Genomic DNA, 21,687 nt, shown 5'->3' with positions numbered 1-21,687 from the left:
TGTCATACTAAACCAACAATAATCCCATTACCAAATATTTTAACTCTACTGCAATCGAGCTTCAGGTTTCTGTTTGCAAAGGACTGGTTGCTGCACCGCCACAGGGAGGCACATGGAAGCCCTTCTGTACCATGCTCCATCACTGCCAGAGCAGGCAGCATGTTTAGCTGCACGCAGACAGCACTGGGATGCCTGCAGTCCCTGTCCTGGTGTTCTGTAGAGGAGGACTTGGTACAAAAGAATAAAACAGAATGATGGCATTTTCATCCCAGAGACCAGAGCGCTATTCAGACAAATGTCAGTACGCTTAAGTCACCCCACAAAAAAAGGAGCATTTAATTTCACTCCAGCACTGAAAACACCATTAAAGGAAAGATGTAACAACATCCCCCGCTCACCCCTCCCATTCAGCAATCTACACAAGGGAGTCCAACCAGTTAAGCCCCCTTTCTGGAGAGATGGGAGGACTGGGAAAGAGAGTCAGCCTCATTAGAACTAGGGCAATGGCTTGTTTTGCAGCATCAAAACCTATTCCAGCCTGCAACAGGATCTACTGCTTTCACTGGTACTTGCAGCTAATGATCCCTTAAACTGATCACCCAAAGCAGCCTAGAATGGGCATCAGAGGGAGAGGGCTTCACCAGACAGGAATTTCACTGGATATTTAACAAGTACTTGTGTAATACAACTGTTAAGCACATCACTGCCAGGTCATCACTAACCACACCACTTATTCTCCCTCTGACGACCACTGTAGTGCCTCCCTCCCAAAGGAAAATAAGCGAAAGGCCATAGAAATTAAGGGGCGGGGGTGTAAAAATTTAAGTACATGAAAATCACTTAAAAACACCCAAAACTACCAGGCTAGGATCTGTCCTTCGCATACAGTACAGCAGCTAGTAATGCCTCCATTTGTTTGCTTGTTTCCCTCCCTGTTTTTTCCTTTATTTGACCACCTGTGGCAGTTCCTTACTACGCTGTGCTTTCTGTAGAGCTGGCAAAGCAAGTAGCACTGAGGATTTATACCGGAGCAGGGGCTTGGCTCAGTTGTTGATGTTTTGTTTCTAAATCAGACTCAAAAGCAACTTAATTGTTTCTAAATACTCCACTCAAAGAAACTCAGCCAACTTGATGATGAAATAAAGCAGTGGTCATACGCTACATGACAACACAGGTCAAAAGAAATTGGAAGGGCTGGTGCTTTGGTGGGGCTTCAGGGTTTTCTTTTTGGTGGTCTTTATTGTTTGGGTTTGGGGTTTTTTATGTGCTGTTAGTTTTTGTTTGTTTGTAACTCTAGCTACAGCTTACAGGGAAAGAAGGATTTTTTATTAATCCTGATTAATATCATCCATTAGACATGAGCTTTCGGCCTAACCTCTACAGGCAACAATTTGAGAGCCCTTTGCCCCCTGCCCTCTGCTGACCCCACACACCAGAGGTGTAAGAGCGGCCTTCACGCTTCCCCCAGGGCCACATCAGCTCACTACAACCAACCAGGGCAATGACAGAAGGACAGCAGTCAGGCTGCTCACCCTCCCCACAGCAAAGGCTGGCATGCGGAACAGAAACACCTGAGGAAACCACTCAAACCATCCCTGCATAAGAAGGATTTCCTCACTTCGTTTTAAATCACCAGTCTCCTGCTTCGTGCCCGGCCCACAAGATGGCACTGAGAGAAAGACTTCGCTCCCTCTTTCCCCTTCTCTCCGACATCGGGCTGCACCACAGGCTCTGCAGCGATCCAGAAGAGACTGCCACCTACTGAAACATTGCCTCATCTTCCCACATCACTGACCCTCCAGACCTGCCATCAGGGAGGTGAGGCTGGAGGAACGAGGACACAGCTGAAGGCACCTTACTGTCAGCAAGACAAGGCCTGTTTATCAGCGCTACAGCTTGCCCCATTATCTAGAATTTTTTCCATGTTTCCTGATATAAAGACCTAGGAAAAGCATATAGCATCAGGAAAGTTATACTTCCCACAGGCTAGTAGCTCTCAGTAACAGTGCCACGAGCAGCCCAGCAACTGGTGAAATGCCTACATACTGTCAGCTACAGTGAAACAGAAGCCACAGGCAAAAACATGTAAGAGCTACAACTATCTGGATAGTTAGCTCAACGCAGTAAGATTAATTCCCAAAGCAAAGGGGAAAATCATCACATTCTAAGTATGCCTTCTTTAAAGGAAGCAATCAAGGTACTTTCTCCTCTCACCAAGACAATCTTGTAAAGTCAAGCCTGAAAAACTTCCTCTTCTCAACAGGGCATACATTACCTTTCCCCTCCATGCCAAGAAATTTGCATTAGAGCATAAGTCAGGAATAGCAGCAGCACTGGAAGCATTTAAGAAATTACATCAAGTCATAAAATGACCTAGATTTAATATTTCGTCATTGTCACACACAAGAATCAACATAAAAGCTCCAAAATAAAAATCAGAGAAATACTACGCTGAAACCAGCAAACAAAAGCAACAGCCTGTTTCATGGAGCCAGACTTTCTTCTGTGCAGTCCTCAAGTAAACTTCAAAGCAACCGTTCTGCTGGAATTGTTCTCCAGCTCTTCTTCAGCCTGGAGGAGCGGAGGGGCAGCGCTGAGCACTGCTCTGTGTGACAGCGACAGGGCCTGAGGGAACAGCATGGAGATGTCAGGGGAGGGGCAGCTGGGAGTCAGAGAAAGGGGCCACACCACAGGGCGGTGGGCATGGAATGGGATGCACAGGACTGTGGGCACAGCCCCAAGTGCCGGAGTTCACAGGACAAGACAACACTGCTCTCAGACACAGGGTTTGAATGCTGGGTGATCCTGTACAGAGGTAGGAGTAAGACCGTGATTCTTGCAGGTCCTTTTCAACTCAGGATCTTCCATGGTAAAACTTTCCTCTGGTTGTATCCTGTTTTTGATAGGGAAGTTTCCCAGGCTCCTGCAAAGACTAACCAATGCCACTTGCTATATAGTGTAGGATGCACTACAGATGTAACTATTTTTTGGTAGCTTGGGTCCAAAAATACACCTTAAAGGCACATAATGCTATGTAACTCAAGCTGCTGGTATTAAAGTTTTCTTCACACAGAATCTACCATCTATTACACGTACTGTATGTAGGGAAGACAAAAGATCTGTCTGTGTCACACACAGGCTTGGGAAATATCTGACGCCTAATAGCAAGGTGATTGTGTTCAGTCCCTCCTGTCACCATGCCTGCTACAGCTCATCTCCTCCATCCAGGAGCTGCCTTCACACACATTCTCACACCCTTCTCAAAACTAAGCAGAAGAGAAGTCCTTCCTCTTCCTGCAGGGCAAGCAGAGCAGCCCCTCCTTGCTGAAATTCACACCAAAGAGCTGGAAGGCAGGGGAGGGTTAAAGAAATCAAAGCACTGAAGCTTTTTTGTGAAAACTACTTGCTGTATTCAAGCATAAGAATGCGTTGCTGAAGTCTGCTGTGCATTCTAGATTAACTGCGCAATATACTTTCTGTTTTAATTACTGCATGAGGGTTTATTCAGATCTTCAAAATAAAATGAACCACACAACTGAAGCAGTTACACAGAAGCCTCTCCTGAACCACACAGCAACTCATTCAAGCTGTTGCAAAAACCGCTCTGAGCAGATACATACTAGATAACAGTTACAGCAAAGAAGCACAGAGCGTGCCCCTCCCCAACTCCCCCTGTATGCAGTGACAACTGAAATGTTCTAGATGTATTTTGGCATGCCAGACACCCCTCAAAGCATGGCCTAAGCAGTCAAGACAAATGGATCAATGCCCACAGCACATTCACCATGCCACACATACTCTACATGCACACTTGGTTGACGTGTGTGCTCAAAGAATTAGGTCACCATGCAATACAAAAGAATTTGCAGGTATACAAACATTTAAAACCTAATTTTAATCTCTAATAAAAATCTCCAACAAAATCTGATCATAATATTGGCCTAATACTCTTCTCTACCAGAACCTTAGCCGCTCCTAATTCACTGGCAGACATCAAGTAGCTCCATTCATGGCAGCAACTTTGCTTTACAGTTTCCTTGCACAAACAGATCTTCAAATGTCGACTTGCAGAATATCTTTCAAAGGCCACAAAGGCGGCAGGACTGTAGCCATCATTTTCTTAGGAAATACACAATGCTTGAAGAGAAAAAGCAGCATCAGTTTATAGATGAACTGCTATGGTCGTGGAAGGGGTGGGGCACAGAAGAAGAGACAAAGGCTCATAATCCTACTCCCAAAAGATGAGCTGGTCTAACAGAACAACACTGACACCCCTTGCAAACTTCTCCCCAGGGCTACAGCTGTGTATCACAGACACATCTGCATATCCTTATATAATTTATAGCTCTCAAAGATTTCATTTCCCAAATTTGCATGCAGCATTCGGAGCCCTAAGGGTAAATCCTTGCACGAGAGATTTACTAACGAACAAACAGAGGATCTTAAGATTTCATGGCATCACCAGGTTTGCTTCATCTCTTCTTTAGTTATTTCACTGAAGAAGTAAAACCCTGATTTTGGCATCACTTCCTCTGTAATAAAGTGACTATCACGGATGCCAGAAGTAAGGAGGTCTCTTGACAGGTAGGAAAATGGTTTTCAAGTCCACCGCTCACTGGTACTTTCTATTAGCCTGCTGTCATCTCTTCCACCACAGTACAGTCAGAGATACAAAGTATTTTTGAGCTCAAGATACACTTGGCAAGATACTACTCTGGGAATTGGATAAAGTAGGACTTTATCCCTTTGATAAAGTAGGCGGTGTTCACAGGATACATCAAGTGTTCAGTCCTTTAAACAATGAGCATTATAATGCTGTTTTATTTTCCTCTTAAGATATTACTTACTATTATCCTACATTTAATTGCTCCCTAAATGAACTCCTCTACTGTTGACGTTGACAAAGTTCTTCAGAGCTTCTTTTTGGCCCCACAGACTGTTACACATCTCTGGTCAGAGACAAACAGCAAATATCCAGGAAATTAAGACTCCTTAAGAAAAAAAGAACAGCGCTGGAGTAACTCAATGCAGCCATCACAGACAAACTCATAAGGGCTCAGCTCAGGAAGGAACAAACACTCTACGACCATCACTTCTTCATTTCTGTCTCTCCTGCCAGTGTTCGGAGGAAGATACTGCATATCTGCAGTAAGTTCCATGTCAAGTATATCTATCTAATTATCCTCATCTAGAACAGAATCCACCATGCAAAACCACCACATTGCAGGCTTTTTCTGGGAACCCATTTAGACAAAGAGGTCATTCTTCCTAATTCACACAAAGACGAAACCGTGTGGAAAAACAACCCTTAAAGCAAAATTGGTCGGAACAATATATAGCAAACTGCCTCCCTACCTAAGGAAACTGCACACTACGTTATGAACTTGCAAAGCAGACAGCTGTTCCTACAGTCTGTTCCATCTACGCAGACATTTGTCAAACGCAGTGAAGCTTCAAAGCTTCAAACCATTTGACACTACAATTATTCTAAGCAAACACTAACACCTTCCAGAAGGGAAGAATAACACAGAGTTGAAAATTCAGTCCTTCAACTCTAGTTGAGATCTCAGGAACATTTTTAAGTCTCAACACTTTTTTTTTAACCTATACATGAGAAATCAGTATTTTAAGAAGCATTAAGAACACACCTGTAGAACAATCTTACGGTCATTAATTGAAACTATTTCTGCTTTATCAACTCAGATTTCAACTTACAAAAGCTTACTGCAAGCCCCAGATTAAGCACTCGTTTTGTTTTGAAACACTTATGCATCATAGAATCACCAAGGTTGGAGAAGACCTAAAAGATCATCCAGTCCAACCGTTCACCTATTACCAATAGCTCCCACTAAACCATGTCCCTCAACACAACATCCAGTCTTTCCTTGAACACCCCCAGGGTCGGTGACTCCACCATCATCAAATACTGCAGAGGGAAGAAATGGATCCATCGGGTGGGTTCCCATGAGGAGCAGCAATCCTTCTCATTAGAACTTGATCTATGCTTTCTGAATATCTTAGCAAAGAGTTTAAACATACTGGGGAAAGGAAGAATGTAAGGATAACTTTCAGACATCAGAATATTCCCAAACCAACAAAGACTCTCACCTCTGCCCTCATCTTTACAGTACAGAGAGCACAGTCAGCACATCCTCCAACAAACAGAAACCATAGAGGAAAGTATCTGAAAGCAACCCATCCACGGAGGCACATCTTTCTGTTACCCACAGCAGTTCATCAAGTTCTCAGGCACACACCTAATTTCCAAAGCTAGAACCATACAGAGTAAAAAGCAAAGTGCTCTGACAACTTTGTAAAACCACAGTTCTATTTTACTCAAGACAATCTCAGACTTAGGAACAAGAAGAGATTGTGCAATGCTCAGTCTAGGCTAAGCAAACCAGTGCTGTGTTGTTACCACGCTCCAAAAATCAAAGAGAGAAACCACCCAACCTGATTACAGACAACTCAATACCAGTCTAAGTCAATTCCATGTAAAGCCATAGAAAACTGCAGGTAGAATGCTTACATTACAAAAATCACCATATTCATACACAGAAGGTGGCATGTCCGCACTCCGATCTAGAGTTTCCTGTTACCTGCACTATTCAAACGTTGATTCTATTTAAAGATCACAACCACATCCACAGCTTTGTCAAATATTTATACTCACCATTAGCTCATAATCTAATCTGCTGTCCCCCAAGAAAAATCTATGCCACTGTTTTCGGAGATGCTCTTCACTCAAGGCAAAAACAGAAGGCAGTCTTCAAAGCAAGCAGCCACCCTCTTTCCAAACCCAACCACAAGTAAGGAAGCAATGTATCAGTGCCGCACGGAGAAGCTGTGGCACCTCCCCAGTTCCCACAGCAAGTGAGGCAGAGATCCACAAGGGCTGACTCACACCTTATTACAGCAGAGAGGAGAAAGAGCCCAGGGTTAGCAGGCGGCTGAGGGGCCCCTGCCAGATACTCACTTGTTGAATCTGGGCTGCCCTTCCTCTCATCTCTGGCCGCAACCAGGGGGTTGGAAAAATTAATGAGAAAACAACAGGGACCGGACAACCTCCAAACATAACCAAAGATCCTAAGAGAAACACAGAAGGCTCCGTAAACCTAAGCATTTGTGTCCCTTCCTGCCAGGCTCTCACCTCTCCTGGTAGCTTGGGATAATTCCTGTTCCAACATGCTGGGCTGGAAGCTGCTGCAGCCAAGTGCCTCCACGTAAGAAAAGAGTTTCCGGCAACCTTGCTGAGAAGCCCCCGAAGCCATGCTAACAATTTGGTTATGCTCAAAAATATTCAGGCTCCAAGCATAAGACAAAAACTATCTTTTTTTTAAATCACCGTTCTTCACTTTCTTACCGCTCTGAGCAAAAGAGCTGACAAAAGCTTTCTGCAAACTGCAACTGGAAAAGCTCCAAGCTCAGTGAGAGACCTACCAAGGGCACAAAGAGATGGGATACTCACTGTATTTTGTTTCCCCACCTTTCGCTTTCATATTCACAACTTATTTCCGAATTGAGACTTGAAGTGTCTCCCCTCACCAACTCCCTCTAGCTCACCTATCTCCACTACTTGAACGTGAGCTCAGTTCTCACACAGGGAGGTTATAAACATGGAAAACTTAACACGGCTATAAAGTAAGAAACAAATGGGAAGTCAACTATCGCAAGAGAAAACCAAACAGCACAGACAATGCAAAGCCCAGCCCAAAGTCTGGTTTCTGAATCCCATAGAAACTGTTCTTTTCTCCCAGCAAATTTCCCTTGAAGAGGGAAGGCAGCTAGAATGATTAAGTCTTATTTCACAAGGAACAGCACACTAAAAACTGTCTTTTAATCTTCTCCCGGGACAGAACATAGGATGAAGTGCAAGTCCTGCACCACTAATTTCAGTAATGATAGCTCACTGTGCAGAGCCTCAGGAAAGCACAGTCTGCTAATAATGATATTCTGCCCTGCTATATTATAAGGCATAACCAGAGGCACTGCAAGAACCTGAGAACTCGTTAAGGCAACACAGAGTTAATTCATGTTCAGAAGCACCAGAAACCATCTTTCCTACCCCCAAAAAAAGCCTCTAAGAACAGAGATTGCAGTGCCTCTCCCTTTCCAATGCGGAGAAGTTGGGAAGTGCTTTGGATTACATCAGTTCCCTCTCCCACACACCCATCAAGGAAGCCGAGGCAGCAGCACGTCCCTCTCGCAGCTAAATATAAAAGGAACGTGGGACTCGCTAATGTGCAACCCTGCGAACACATGTTTGGGAAATATGGCAGTTTGCTGGGTTTTTATGTAACCCGAAGGATGCTCGGGAGAAACTCCATCTACCATTTTCCCTCATTAGGCTTCAGCGGGCTGCGAGCGGCTTCGTTCCCACAAGCCGACCCCAGCGCTGTGCAAACCGAGCGGCGTCGCCGCTCAGACCCCGCCGCAGGAGAGGGGCAGAGCCGCACCGGCACCACGGCGCTGCCGCACGCCGAGCAGCGCTACGGGCACGGCGAGCACACCGGCACGCCGCAGCCCGGCTCCTCCACCAGCCCTACGCGCAGCCCCCCAGGGCCGGGAGCCGAGCCGAAGCGCAGCGCTGCCCCCAACCCCGCAGCCCCCCGACCCGCAGCGCAGCGAGGGAGGGGCGGCCGCCACCATCTTGTCGGCACAAAGGCGGCAGCGCCGCTCCCCCCGGGCACCGAGCCGGGCGGCCCCGGTCCCCAGCCCCGCCGCCCCACTCACCTCCAGGCGCAGCGAGGCACCGCAGCCCCGCAGGAACTCGCGGATGTTGCTCAGGCACTCGCCCTCCGTGCGCGGCTCCGGGTACACCTGGAAGAGAAGAGGCGGCGGCTCAGCGCGGACCCGGCCCCGCGGGGCGCGGCCCGGCCCCCCGCTCCCTCACCTCCCGCTCCCTCCGCTCCTGCCTGGGAAGAGGTTGAACCGGGAAGTAAACACGGAGAGCAGGAAATGGCGTGCGAGGGCGGAGGGCACAGCGCGCAGCCCGGCTGCCGCGGCCCCGGCGGCTCAGCGCGGAACGGGAGCGGGAACGGGAGGGGCGGAGCGCGGCCGCTGCCTGGCACCGGGCCGCTCTGAGGGAGGAATCCTGGGCGGGTTTTAGACATAACTGAGAGCAAAGCCTTGGAAGAGCTCGGTGGGAAATGTGCCGGCACCCAGTTAATAATCCACTGGCTGAAGGGCCCAGTATTGACTGGCTCTGTTTGTCCGCGGTTCGATAGTCAGCCGCAGCCCCTTCCTACCTCGGGAAAGGGGAGCCCCACAGGAAAGCCGCGGCTGGACCTCAGAAACCCGCCGGGCATAGCTCGGCCTCTACCCAGAATCTTTACTGGACTCATGCTTAGCTCACCTAATTGCACACATAAGCGTTGTTTTACCACCCCACCCTCCCCCCAAAAAAAGAAAGAAAAATTTGATCGATTTTTTTTCTGTATTTTAAACGCAGAAGTCCACCAAACAAACTATTGCTCAAACCAAGAGGTAAACAGACCTCCAGCCCTGGGCACGTCCTTCTGTGTGAGCTGGAAAGCCGAACTGAGAAGCGCTCTGGAAGCCACTGGGCTCTGTGCCCTTTGCCTGCATGTTATGCTAGACAGGAAGGTTTGCTGCACACACACTGATGGAAACTGACATGCATAACATCCACCTCCACAGCACATGGAGCTCAGCTGAGCCCAAACATCAAGCTGCGACCAAGGCAAGGCCGTCCTGCAGTCTGTATTGAATAAATATATATATATATATTTATATATATATATATATATATATGAAGCCTCAACGATTGAAGTAGGATCATACTCCAGAATTACTTAGCTTAAGAGACTACATGTACATAAAGACAATGAAAAGGAGAGCTTAAATGTTTCCCTATCCAGTACTTGTTTCCTCCCCTGGCTGCCACAGACCCACGCTGTCAGTTCATTAGCAGGGGCTGCCCTCTTATTACAAGCCTGGAGCACCCGTAGCACAAAGGGGCCTCAGTGTTGAACTGGAACCTCTACGTGCAACAGTCATACAAATAAAAAGGAATACACGTAATTAGAAAAGACAGGACTTCCAGAGGGACCTGACAGATTCTTAATTAAGGATCGGGGCTCCACAGTGGAATTCAGAGAAACAAGGGAAGGTAATGCACAGAGCAGGAGCACAGAGCCTGCACCACTTGTGAGTGGCTCACGGACAGGCTCTGATAGAGGCTGAATCTCTCAGGGAGCAGTTCTAGAAATCAGGGATAGCTCAGCAAGGACACGTCCGCAATGTACCACAACTGCAAAGAAGTGGACTACATTTTTTCTGCCATCCAGAAAAGGCAGAGAACAGTGTGGGATACAAATGGATGGCACCCAGCTAGAATTACATCTGCTTTGATCAGGTTGCCCAAGGAGGTTGTGGATGCTCCATCCCTGGAGGCATTAAAGGCCAGTCTGGATGTGGCTCTGGGCAGCCTGGTCTGGTGGTTGGAGACCCTGCACATAGCAGGGGGTTGAAACCAGATGAGTATTGTGGTCCTTTTCAAGCCAGGCCATTCTGTGATTCTATGAAATCTATGGCTTTAGGCAAAATAGCAAACACAATTTTAATTCTGTTGCCATTCATTCGTTTCCGTAGTGTGACCTACAGTAGGTACAACATGGTTTAGTTTGAAGTGGGGCTACCCCTCTTATGAGAAAGCAGAAACCACCAGCAAACAGAACAGGTACTGCCAACCAGCAGCTGTGCCCAGCACACCCTGAATGGTGTTCCATGCACTGTAAATGTGGCAGCTTGAGCGTAGTTTAAAGATCCAGCCTCCAGGCAAGCACACCAGGGGAAAAACCCCACAAAGGGCCAGCCTTGTGCTTTAAAGAGTATTACAGAAGAATAAAACCATAAGAGAAAGTGTTTTTTTTCCTCTAAGTACCAGGAGGATGCTGTCCCATGTCACAGCGTGTCACTGGACCGTTTTTCCCATATTAATTGTGAAACATGGAGCAGGATTCTTAGAAAGGCACAGCCTGGGCTTTAGGCCCTATGGAGATCTGCATCCTACTGTTTCTGCTGTACTGTAGCTCTTTGGTACTGACATTTCCCAACCTATAAAGCCTGTTGCCACACGGACACATCAGCTGCAGTTCCCTGCTCACCTGGCTTCTACCCCATTAGGGCACCTGGGTCAAGAACACTTCAGGTGATGCCTCCTGCAGCTCTGAGCTGCTGCACGTGCCCCAGAACACTGCTGCACCTAACCAGCCTTCATCCGCAGTGACCTGCACTGAAACACACTGATGTTCTGCTTTGCCTTCTTCTCTCCCTTACCGCAATAACAGCCCTCAGCTAATATTTTCAAGTTCGGGAACAAAATTTACAGCGTTCTTAAAATGTCAGTCAATCCTGTGGCCGCCTTAAGAAGCTGTTGCTTTGAGTCCTACACTACACTTAAAGCCACTCGTATTTATTTGCCATTTGAAAATAACACAGTGCGCCTGATGCAGCTGTTGGAGCTCATCCTTTCCGATCTGCACCTGTATTAAACAACATGCAGCAAAACAGTGCGTTCTTTGCAGTGGAAATGCTGTACTTTTGTTAATTCCCTTGGACCCTGCTCAAATTCCCATCGAAGTTTATAATCTAGCTCCCACGAGGCAGATATTTGATTAAGGCTAAGATATAAACACACCGAGTTAAGGGCATCGCGGTATTCCAAATGATTGCTTTGTTTTCACAACTTTCCATTACATTTTTATATCTCCAGACACACACTAAAGAAAAAAACACAAGCAACAACCCTCCATTAAGACAGCACGAAGAAACTGAGAATGCCACGCGTGGAAAGCTGAGGACTGAAAGCTGTTTTTGCAACTGTAGCTCTGAGCCACCTGTAGGCCCACCTTGTGAACTGAACCGGGTGGGACTTCGCTGCTGCACAAAGCATTGTGTATATGCACACAGAGATCTTGTTACAGCCGGATGAGTATTTTTTCCAGCATTTCCAAACACACAGTGCCTGCAGGAAGAAGAGCATTTCCTTGGAGCTGCTCGGTGAAGAAACACAAAGAAATTTTGCTCCAGGGTTAAGGCAGAGGCTGCTGGAAACCCACTGCAGCAAGATAACTGGGGAGCACCCTGTAGGCAGGTGGGGGCTTCGCACCCTCCCACAGCTCCCGCAGCACCGCCTGCGTGCAGCACGAGCTGGGGTGGTGGGAGCCCAATCACTCAGGGTTTGTTTACACTGGGAGAGCTCTGCTGCTAGCGGTGCTGGCACCAGTCCTCCGTGTGGATGTAACATATGCCAGAGAGGGAATTCCTCTGCCAGCCGCACCGTACCACTTCCCCCGGTGACATCAGTGGAGCCAACTAAAGCACAGCTCTGTCAGCACAGCTGTATCAGCTGGGGGTATAAGATTTGATGGCTTTTTCACCTCAACGTGAGAAAATATTCCACAGGCCTACTAAAATCCCACAGCAGAGACCCTGCCCTGGGCAGGCTGCCAGCATTTTCCTATGGCGCTCACCGCAGAGCTGGAAAATGGAGACCTGAATGACATTCTCCTAGACCAGAATAGCCCTTATTGCACCAAGAAAGCCTCTGCATGCTGATGTCCACAGGGAGGAATAGGGCCGCAGAAACTTCTCAGCTCATCACCTTGCACCAGTGGTGGCTGGCAGCTACAACCTCACACCTTCAGTGCTGAGGGGAGAGAGAATTGCTTTGCTCCACATCAGGGGCTCACATCAGCTAGAGATGGGGCAGTAAGGCTCAGCCATCCAGGTAGAGCACACAGCTGGTGCCCCTGTTACACCACCAACTCACAGCATCTCTGTGCACGAAACTTTGTGAAGTTCCATCTTCACAAACACTGGGTAGTAACAATGCTAAGGCATTGCCATGTCTGCTGTAGGTGTTACACACAAACCTAGAAAGAACGCATCTTCTAAGAACTATGGAAAGGGCATTACAGAGAACAAGAGCAGCAAAACTAAACTTCCTCTGTATTTTTTTCCTCATTAAAACAATTCGCCCATCAATATCTTCACTAATTACCCTTTCTTCTATAGGTCTTGCATACCAAAAGGTCTGTCTAGATCTTTCAGCATTAACAGGGTGCGATTTTGAAGGAAAATGGACAGCAAATGCAGATATTGGTCCTCTGCTTCTTTGTCACACTGTCTTTGGACATCAGAGCCACCAAAATTAAGGAGCCAGCAAATAAGTGCAAAAAATAGCAGCATTCTCCACCAGTGCCCCTCCTGTACTCCGTACTTGCAAGGCAATGTGGACAATGCTAACTCCATAAGGGGACCAAACAGTCCCACGAGGAAGCTCACAGGAGCACCTTTGAGAATCAGACCTACTTAGAAAAAGAAAAAAATATAGATATGCATTTTAACAGCCTCACTTGAGCTAGCTTTCCCCAGGAGCTGGGCTCATCCTCCCTGCAGCAACACCAGCCTCCCCGTGCAGGCAGCCACAGCTGCCCAGCAGGGATTACTCTTGCCAGAAGCACAAATAATCTCCTTGGGAGGCTCTATGCAAGGACTGCTGCTAAGGGGAGAGAGCACACAGACATCAAATGCAGGTTTTGCTACTCGCCTTCTTGACCTAGTCCTCAGATGACCTGCTGCTGCTGCTTCAGTGCCTTCCCTTGGGGTCTTGGTGAGCACTGACAGGGCAGTCCCTTGGCTCAGCCAGGTGTACCTTGGCAGCCCCACAAGTACCAGAGCTACTTCCCAACTCCAGACTGCTTAGGCAGCTGGCACTGCCATTTGATGGGTGGCACCACTCACAGGGTGCTCACATTGCCTCACAAGCATCTGATTTCAGTCTCGACAACTTTGGTTGCAGCTCATCTTGCACTACTGCAAAGGTCTCTGGCTGCAACATTCGCTCCCAGGCACCTGCCCTTTCTTTGCAAAGTCTGAAACACCGCAGTCAGGTCCCTCTTTGTCACCAGCAGAGAAGTACTTGGCTAAGTGGAATCAGAGAGAAGTGAATGGGCTGCCCAGAGAAGCTGTGGATGCCTTGTTCCTGGAGGTGTTCAAGGCCAGGTTAAATGGGACCTTGGGCAAGCTGACCAAATGACTGATTCAGTGGTTGACAACCCTGCCCAGGACGGATGATCTTTAAGGTCTGTTCCAACCCAAATCATTCCATGATTCTATGAACACAGAGCTCATCTGGCCAAAGCAAAGGGTATTTACACTTACCATAAGGCAAGGCTGCTGAGATGGTCACCACACGTAGCAGCCTGGACACTCCCTTCTGGGGACTCCAACTCCAAGTGCTTGTGCTCATGAAGAGCATTCCATTCGCCTTTGGACTCTCACACAGATCATTTCTACCCAAATTAAAATTCAGAATGCCTCTTTTCACCGGAGACCTCAACCATTAGGTCAAACCTCCCATCAGTCCTGACCCAGCACTGACAAATAGCCATAAACGCTGACCCCTGTGCCCGGTCCTCCACAGGGAGAGACAAGTTTTGCTTTGACCATATGCTGAGCCTCCATTAGCAAGGAAACATATTACCCACCTGCCCCGGCCAGCCTCCCATCACTCTTCTTGCACATCTGCACCATTGGAGCAGCCTCCAGGAAGCCAGGTCCCACAGGCACAGCAGTCAAGGCTGGGTTGTACCCCAGAGACCTACATCAGAGGGGTCACAGACCCTTACAGCAGTTCCCAGTTGAGAGACAGCACTCCATCCTTCCCAAAAGCACATCCCGTTTCCTCCAAAGCCAACGGAGCTGTCCTCAAAGTAATACGTTTCAGTCGAGCAACTGGCCAAAAATGAAAGTACAAACAAAACTTAATGGAGCGCGAAGCGAAGGATGACAAGGAAAATTCTCGCTCCAGTTTTAATCTCTATTTACAATGCCAAAAGTGGGTCAAATAGGCCTGCGATGGAGGGATTTGTCTGGAGAATGATCTCTGCAGCAAAAAGCATGAATGCGGTGAACAACTGCATGGCAGCATGGCTGCAGCAGCCTCTCATTGACCCCAGGGCCGCTCAGCCTTAAAGAAGCTGTAACACAAAACCTTGCAGACCAGAGTCAACAGGAAAAGCTGAACACAGTTGCAGACACTTCTAAATTCATTGTTGTTTGCAGGCAACTGCTCTGCTTTCTGCCCCTTTCCCGTGTTACAAAACTGCTCACCAGAACCACTGCTCTGCACAAATCCTGCCTGGTTTTACCTCCTCTTTGCCACTCTTCAAAAGCAATGCAACTGCGGCAATGGCCAGCAGCAGCCCAAGAGCAAGAGATGCAATGCATAGTAATGCTGCCTTCCAAGTCGCTCTCATTCACAGTTCCTGGAATCGGATGAATTGAATACCTGTCTGCTGCTCAAGACAGGCAACTGTTCTGTAAACAAACGCAGCCAGTGCTCCCTGACAAGGAGTTACTCTGCACAAAGACAGCACACAAACACAGTGTAATCTACAAGGAGGAACACCCACCAGCCCTCAAACCCACCAATTTGCTTCATCGACTGAAGAACAACCTGCTAGCTGACCTTCAGGTGCTTTACTCTTCCTATGGGCAGACAAGAGTTTCAGGACAAACAGAAATGTTGTGTGTTTTATTGGCAAACTACAGGAAGTAAAGGAGAAATAAAGAGAACAGTATGATGCAAATAGCTCAGACATGCTCCTTCCGTGCTCCCAGCTACCACTGTGGGGTAAGCTCTGAAACTACAGAGAAAGCATGTGCACGAAGTTGGACTGGGACACGAGTTTGTGAGCCTTTCAAAGGCACCTTTGGGCTAGAAAGCACAGTGAGAAAGGCCAAAAACTACATATAGGTCCATTCACACAACAAAGAAATTAGTAAGTATACAAAGCTCTAACAGAGGGCTGGACACAGGCTGGCTGGGGTAGGTGGCAGGCTGAAAGACCTTCTTCCCCACTGCCAGCCATCCCAGCCCAGCACCACCCTCTGCACCACCCTGCACTATTTGGCTCATCCCTGTATGGCAGATTGGATAAAAGCAGCCCACTGACAGCTCCCGAGGGAAGCTGTGCTCCTGCACAGCATCCCCTTAGGTTTGGAACTGGGAAGGGACCCCAGTATCACAAGCACTGTCTCCTTTGCCACAATAACAAGAGCACGCCTCTCCTTCACATCAAAGCCACTCCTAGCTGCACCGTACACAGAAGCACGTGAAGTTGGGAAACGCTTTCCTGGTACTTATTTCCATCACTCATCTCTATTTCAGTGTGCCAGCAGCAGAACCTGTTCCCTACTCCATCTCAGGACCTCCCAGGCTTGCCAGGAGCGCATGGACAGCCCTGTGTTGCCATAATGCTCAGCACCCAGCTCCATGGGGCTCTGGAGACCAGAGGCACAGCGAGACAGGCTGGGAAACCACCACGGCTGTCATGCAGATGGAAGGATGCACCAACAAACTATTCCTGAGGAGGGTCTGCACCCCACCGTGCGACTGGTGCCAAGGAATGGACACGCATTATTTCCAGCTGCATCTCACACACACAATAACAGAACCACAGGAGTCAGGAGGGACCTCTGAATATCATCGAGTCCAACCCCTGCTAAAGCAGGTTCCCCAGGGGAGGTGGCACAGGACATCCAGGTGGGTTCTGAGTCACTCCAGAGAAGGAGACTCCACATTCTCTTTGGGCAGCCCGCTCCAGGCCATGGCTGTCCCAGCCCGCTGTCCCCGTTGTTACTCATACTCCTGTGTCATTTCCACAACACCTGTGGGCTCCGGGGTCATTTCCACATCCCCCATTTGCTTGCAGTCCACGAGGACAGCACCAAGTCACCAAACAGAGCAGGGTGGACAACAGCACAAAGCGGTGACAACCACAACCTGTGGGGAATTGAGGACCCTGCTCCTAACCCAGCACCCTACACAGCTCAAAGGTTTCCAACTCCGAGGCTCAAGAAAGACACACGGCAGGTGACCACAGCCACCTGCCAGGTGACCTTCAATAGTCACCAGCAAGATGGGGAAAGTTGGCTCCATGAGGTGTGCCAGCACACGGAGGCCCCCAGAAAGCCAAAATAAAGAAAAGCAAGCAAGCAGGACAACAGCCCGCATTACACAGCGGCACAAGGAAATTCAATTGAATGTTAGGGGCGGGCACGGGGCTAAGGGAGCGCTTTTTGTTCCCTCCCGCCGCTTCCATCCTCTCCCGGAGGAACTCGGCACCGAATCTCCGGTGTCCCCAAGGCGGAGGCCGCCGCCGCCGTGCCCCCCGCGCCATGCCGCCGCCCCCGGCCTGACAAAGCCCGCTCCCCCCGACTCACTTTCTCGATGGATCCCGGCAGCAGGCGCTCGAGCAGGCGGCACAGCACCACGCCGTCCTTCAGGGAGGACTGCAGGAAGCCCTCGGGGTCGGCGATGCTCTTCTTGGGCGACTCCAGCACGCCCAGGGCGATCAGCCACGTAACGGTCTGCTCGGCCGAAGTCATGGCCGCGCGAAGCTGGGTTGGAGGGGAGGGGGGTGGGGGGTGGGGGGGGCGGTTTTATGGGATCGCTGTCTCCCCTCCCCGGGCGGGGGTTTCAGGCCGAGGCCCCCGCCTCCCCCATGTGAATGCGGATGACGACGCCCCGCCACACACACACTCACACATACACACACACACACATGCAGCCGCAGAGCCGCCTCCTCCCCGCCCCGTGACGGCACGGGGCTTGCGCGCCCGCGGAGCCCCCCCCTATACCCCTCCCGCGCCCGCGGAGCCGGACCGGGCGGCGGCTGCCCCCCGGCGGCCCGAGCGGAGCGGAGCTTCCGCGGGTGCGGAGCGCTCGCGGTGCCGCCCGGCTCCGCAGGCTGCTTGCGGCGGGGCCTGTGCGGCACGGGGGCAGCGGGCTGAAGCGGGAGGGTGCTGGGGATCGATCCGTTAGTGTGAGCGCGGTGAGGCGCTGGAACGGGTTGCTCACAGAGGATGTGTGCGCTCCATCCCTGGAGGGATCCAAGGCCAGGTTGGATGGGGCTCTTATGGCTGTTACTGCCTCGTCCGCCAGCCTCTCGAGCAGTGAGGAGGTACTCTAGATAGATGCACACTTCTCCCTTTGCCAAACCAGGGTTGGGAGTTCAATGGAGAGGAGGCTGGTTGAACATTGGTCTGAACGGAAACCAGAGCTCCTATGCAGCAGGTATCTCTCACAGGAGGTTTGCCCTATGAAAGTTTACATCCTACTGAGAAAATGTCTCATCCCCACAAAGCAATACTTCACATCAAACACATAGATGGTGGAATCGGAGGATGGCTCGTGTTGGAAGAGTCCTTAAAGATCACTTCATTCCAAGCTGATTCATTCCAAGCCCTGTGTTCAGCTGCCCAGGGCCCCAACCAACCTGGCTTTGAGCCCCTCCAAGGATGGGGCACCACGGCTTACAGCCAGCCAGCCAGAGATAGTCCAGGGATAGCGGGTGCTCTCCTCCTAAACACTCAAACCTCCTCCAGCTACAATTTCACAGAATCATTGAATTGTTGAAGTCAGAAAAGACCACGAGCCCAACCTCAACCCACCCCCCGGTGTCTGCTGACCACGTCCCTCAGTGCCACACTGCCTCACTGCAGATGCTATTAGAGCCGTGCCAGAGCAGAAATGCTGTCACTGGGTCAGATCACTTTCGAAAGTTCTGTTAACGTCTGCTTCATTTTGTAGGGCAATGAAGGCAACCGGCAGTGTTATATCCTTGCAGCATTTGTCACTTTTACCCCAGCTGTGTTCTTTGGATGGAAGTGCCCTCAGAGACCTCTGGCAGGTCTGCCACAGCCCCAAATGGAGCCCTGCTTCTGTACTCCTGAGACCATCAGTGCAACAGCTGCACCAGCTTTGTCTTCTAAGTGCAGCTTGGGATAATGGCATTGATCCGCTGTGTTCTTTATTCTCCCAGAAACCAATAATGAGCATTCTGCTTGAGGCAGAGATGAATATAGAAGCACGGTCCTCGCCTGGTCTACATCACGTGTGGCAGATGAAGGGTAGAGCCGGGGAAGGAAGAATGGAAAAGGACAACAGTCACGTGGGGCTCCCTCTGCAGAAAGAAATCTATTTTGATTGGCATTTTGGAAGTATTTTATTCACACTTAATGAAGACCGGGAAAGAAATGAAGAATGAGAACAGGATGGCTAGGAATCAACACTGCTACAAATGATCGAAGAGGTCCTGAGTTCCAACTAAACAGGATTCGAGGTTTTCAGATTGTTTTTAGTGTGTATTTACTACAATTTACCCCGTGTTCTGTTAGCATGGGATGCAGTAAGAACCTCAATAATGCCCTAGTCTGGGTGGCAGTGAATCGGTGGTTCCCCTGGTGGAGGTGCTGGGGGCAGGGAAGTTGGCAGTGCCTCCAGGTCCCAACACAGTCTGCATCCTGTGAGCTGCAGGGGCAGATCTTGGCCAGGAGCAGCTGTCACTGCTCCATCGAGCTGATGAGCCTGTGACAACAATAAGGAACAAGCCCTAAAACTCTGTCTGCAAACACTGATTACAGAGCACTGATGTGACCGTCCACAAGAAGAGGATTCTAAGATATTCCTGATGGGGAATTGGGGCAGAGTAAGGGCAAGTGTTTTGCAGAGTCATTGGCAAAATCTCATTTAGACTGCAGCGTAGAGACTTGGACAGCTGTGCTCAGGAAATCACACTGGAACAGAGTCCTTAGAAGCGTGGCAGTGATCTGAGAGCTTGGCTCATTCCATCTGGCAAAACAAAGCCTGGAGGAGGAGATAGGACCACTGTGAGTAAATGTCACAGGTAGACAGCTTAAGGACAACGCTATCACAAAAATAAGTGCATATAAGCAGATTCTGATTACATTAATGCTACAATTCAAGGGGGAAAAAAAAATCCTTCTGTCTGTAAAATCCTTCAGTGCTGTTAAGAAACAGTGGGGAAAGTAGCCCAGCTGTTTTTAGAAGGGAATATGGTGAGAGGTTCAAACAGATCCATGACTCGGCTGCAGCAGGCATTGGGCTCACCCAGCCCTGTCCCTACCAGAATCAGACTGGGCCACGCATTCATCATGGTGGGCAGTGTTCTGTGCAAGTCAAACAGTCCGAACCACACTCAAAGCCCTCCTCCTCACAGAGGGAATGCTAATGACATTCGTTCAGCACCACATGGAGAATTCACTCAGCAAACTGGGTTAATGAAAGAAAATCTCTGAGCTATAGCACCTCTGGGCCAGAAGCTACACATGGTGGCCCTTGAGTGTCTTTCGTAGGGACCCTTTCTACAAATGCTTTTCAGTTTTATGGAAGCTTGCCACAGACCTCTGCCAGCTTATGCTTGTTCATAATGTGGTAACCCTTCCACACTGAGTGCAGTGCAAACAAGAGGTAGAGAGAAAGAAGGTGAAACCAGTTCATTTGGTGGGGTTGAACAGCTGGAGTGGTTTGGAAGGGATCCTGATTTACAACTGTGTGAGTCCTCAACACACTGGGAACGTCTGACACAGCCATAAACCTGGATCAGCCCAGGTTTGCGTGGCAAATCACCATCTCTATCTGGCAGTGCAAGCGTTACCCTCTGCCAGTCCTTCTCAACTGTTTTTGGGTGCAGGGTTTGTGCTGCTGGCCCCACGCAGCACAGCTCAGTGTGAGCAGCTGTCGGCTTCACCAGGCTTGTAAGTGCTCCCTGGGTTATTTTTGCAACATACCACGTGAGTTTATGGGGTTTTTATTTTTAGTCCCACAGTATGATCTGTTGACGATGTGTATTTTGCATGCAGTTGGGACTGAAGCACCAAGGTGATAGAGGCCATTTAATGATCTGCCGATATATGTTGCGGTCAATAAACGTTACAGTCAATAAAAGTCACCACTTGCCTTACAGTCAGCATCTGTACCCTTTCAGCCCTCGTGATCACATATTTATATCATATCCATTTAGGCTGTAGGTTGCCGTATCGCTGCTGTTTCACCTCAGTCTTGCTCCTGTCACTCTCAGCCAGCAGCATCAAGTTCCCCAAGTGCTCCTTTTGAAAGAAACCTCATGGAAAACGAACCATTCCTGCAGAATTCTTGCTGAAGATCTACCTACTTGGTTTAATGAAGTTTCACCCACCCAGATTAAAGGGTTCGCCCTGATGCTGTTATCTGGCATCAAGAGGAGAGTGGAAGGCCACCTTTTTTGCAGATTACAACTGCAGTCACCTGCTGGAGACGGGCTATGGAGATGGCTATTGGGCTCAGCACTTTGCCTTTCTCTCCGTGAGCTCCCAGCGCTCAATAAATTGTACATTTTTCCTTAGCTTTTGTAGTCCTGTGTGCAGCCACTGCCGTTCTCAGCGCTTTTCATTTTAGCCAAGTAACTCTGCAAAGTATGCTCTGATGAACTGGCAGCCAGACGACAAGCAGCTTAGCAAACAGGATCTTCCAGAGGCCTTGAATCCTGATGATGTGGAAACACATAAAAGCCAATGTATACACTCTGAGTCGCACCACAGCTGCTTGGAGAGGAGAAAGGAGAGAATCCCTATCAAGCTGGATTTTACAGAATTCTAGTGGTTTCATGCTGCTGTCATTTAGCATCTTTTGGGTTAGACTCCCCTTAGTTTCTCCTGCAGAATCTCAGAGTCCAACATGAAAATGACCCTTGTCAGCATAGGCCAGGCCTCTGTTAATGAGCAGCCTTGTGATAAATCCCACTCTTCTAACAAAGCAATGGGATATTCTTGCTTTTAAGCACGGTATCTAGGTCATAAAACATAAGGACCCTG

General features: G+C 49.1%; 1 protein-coding gene across 10 annotated transcripts in view; it reads right to left on the bottom strand.

The window, feature by feature from the left end:
- ARHGEF7 (Rho guanine nucleotide exchange factor 7) overlaps positions 1-21,687 on the bottom strand; it is a 135,975-nt gene that overhangs the window by 86,355 nt on the left and 27,933 nt on the right. For 3 of the 10 annotated variants that reach the window (XM_072343670.1, XM_072343693.1, XM_072343714.1), the window contains exons 1-2: positions 8,894-9,033; positions 8,734-8,820 (exon numbers count right to left, since the gene is read on the bottom strand). Coding sequence is in view for 4 of the 10 variants with exons in the window: in XM_072343619.1 (XP_072199720.1) it covers positions 8,734-8,820; positions 17,257-17,421 (252 nt within the window). In the remaining 6 variants the exon portion in view is untranslated. Of the gene's footprint in view, positions 1-8,733; positions 8,821-8,893; positions 9,034-17,256; positions 17,640-21,687 lie in introns of those variants that run through there. The other 7 variants (XM_072343619.1, XM_072343626.1, XM_072343636.1 and 4 more) reach the window with 5 other exon arrangements.

This window comes from Excalfactoria chinensis, chromosome 1 (assembly GCF_039878825.1).
Source record: "Excalfactoria chinensis isolate bCotChi1 chromosome 1, bCotChi1.hap2, whole genome shotgun sequence".
NCBI lineage: Eukaryota > Metazoa > Chordata > Aves > Galliformes > Phasianidae > Excalfactoria > Excalfactoria chinensis.
The sequence above is the reverse complement of the archived record's forward strand: the minus strand, read 5'-3'. Positions and strand labels throughout refer to the sequence as shown.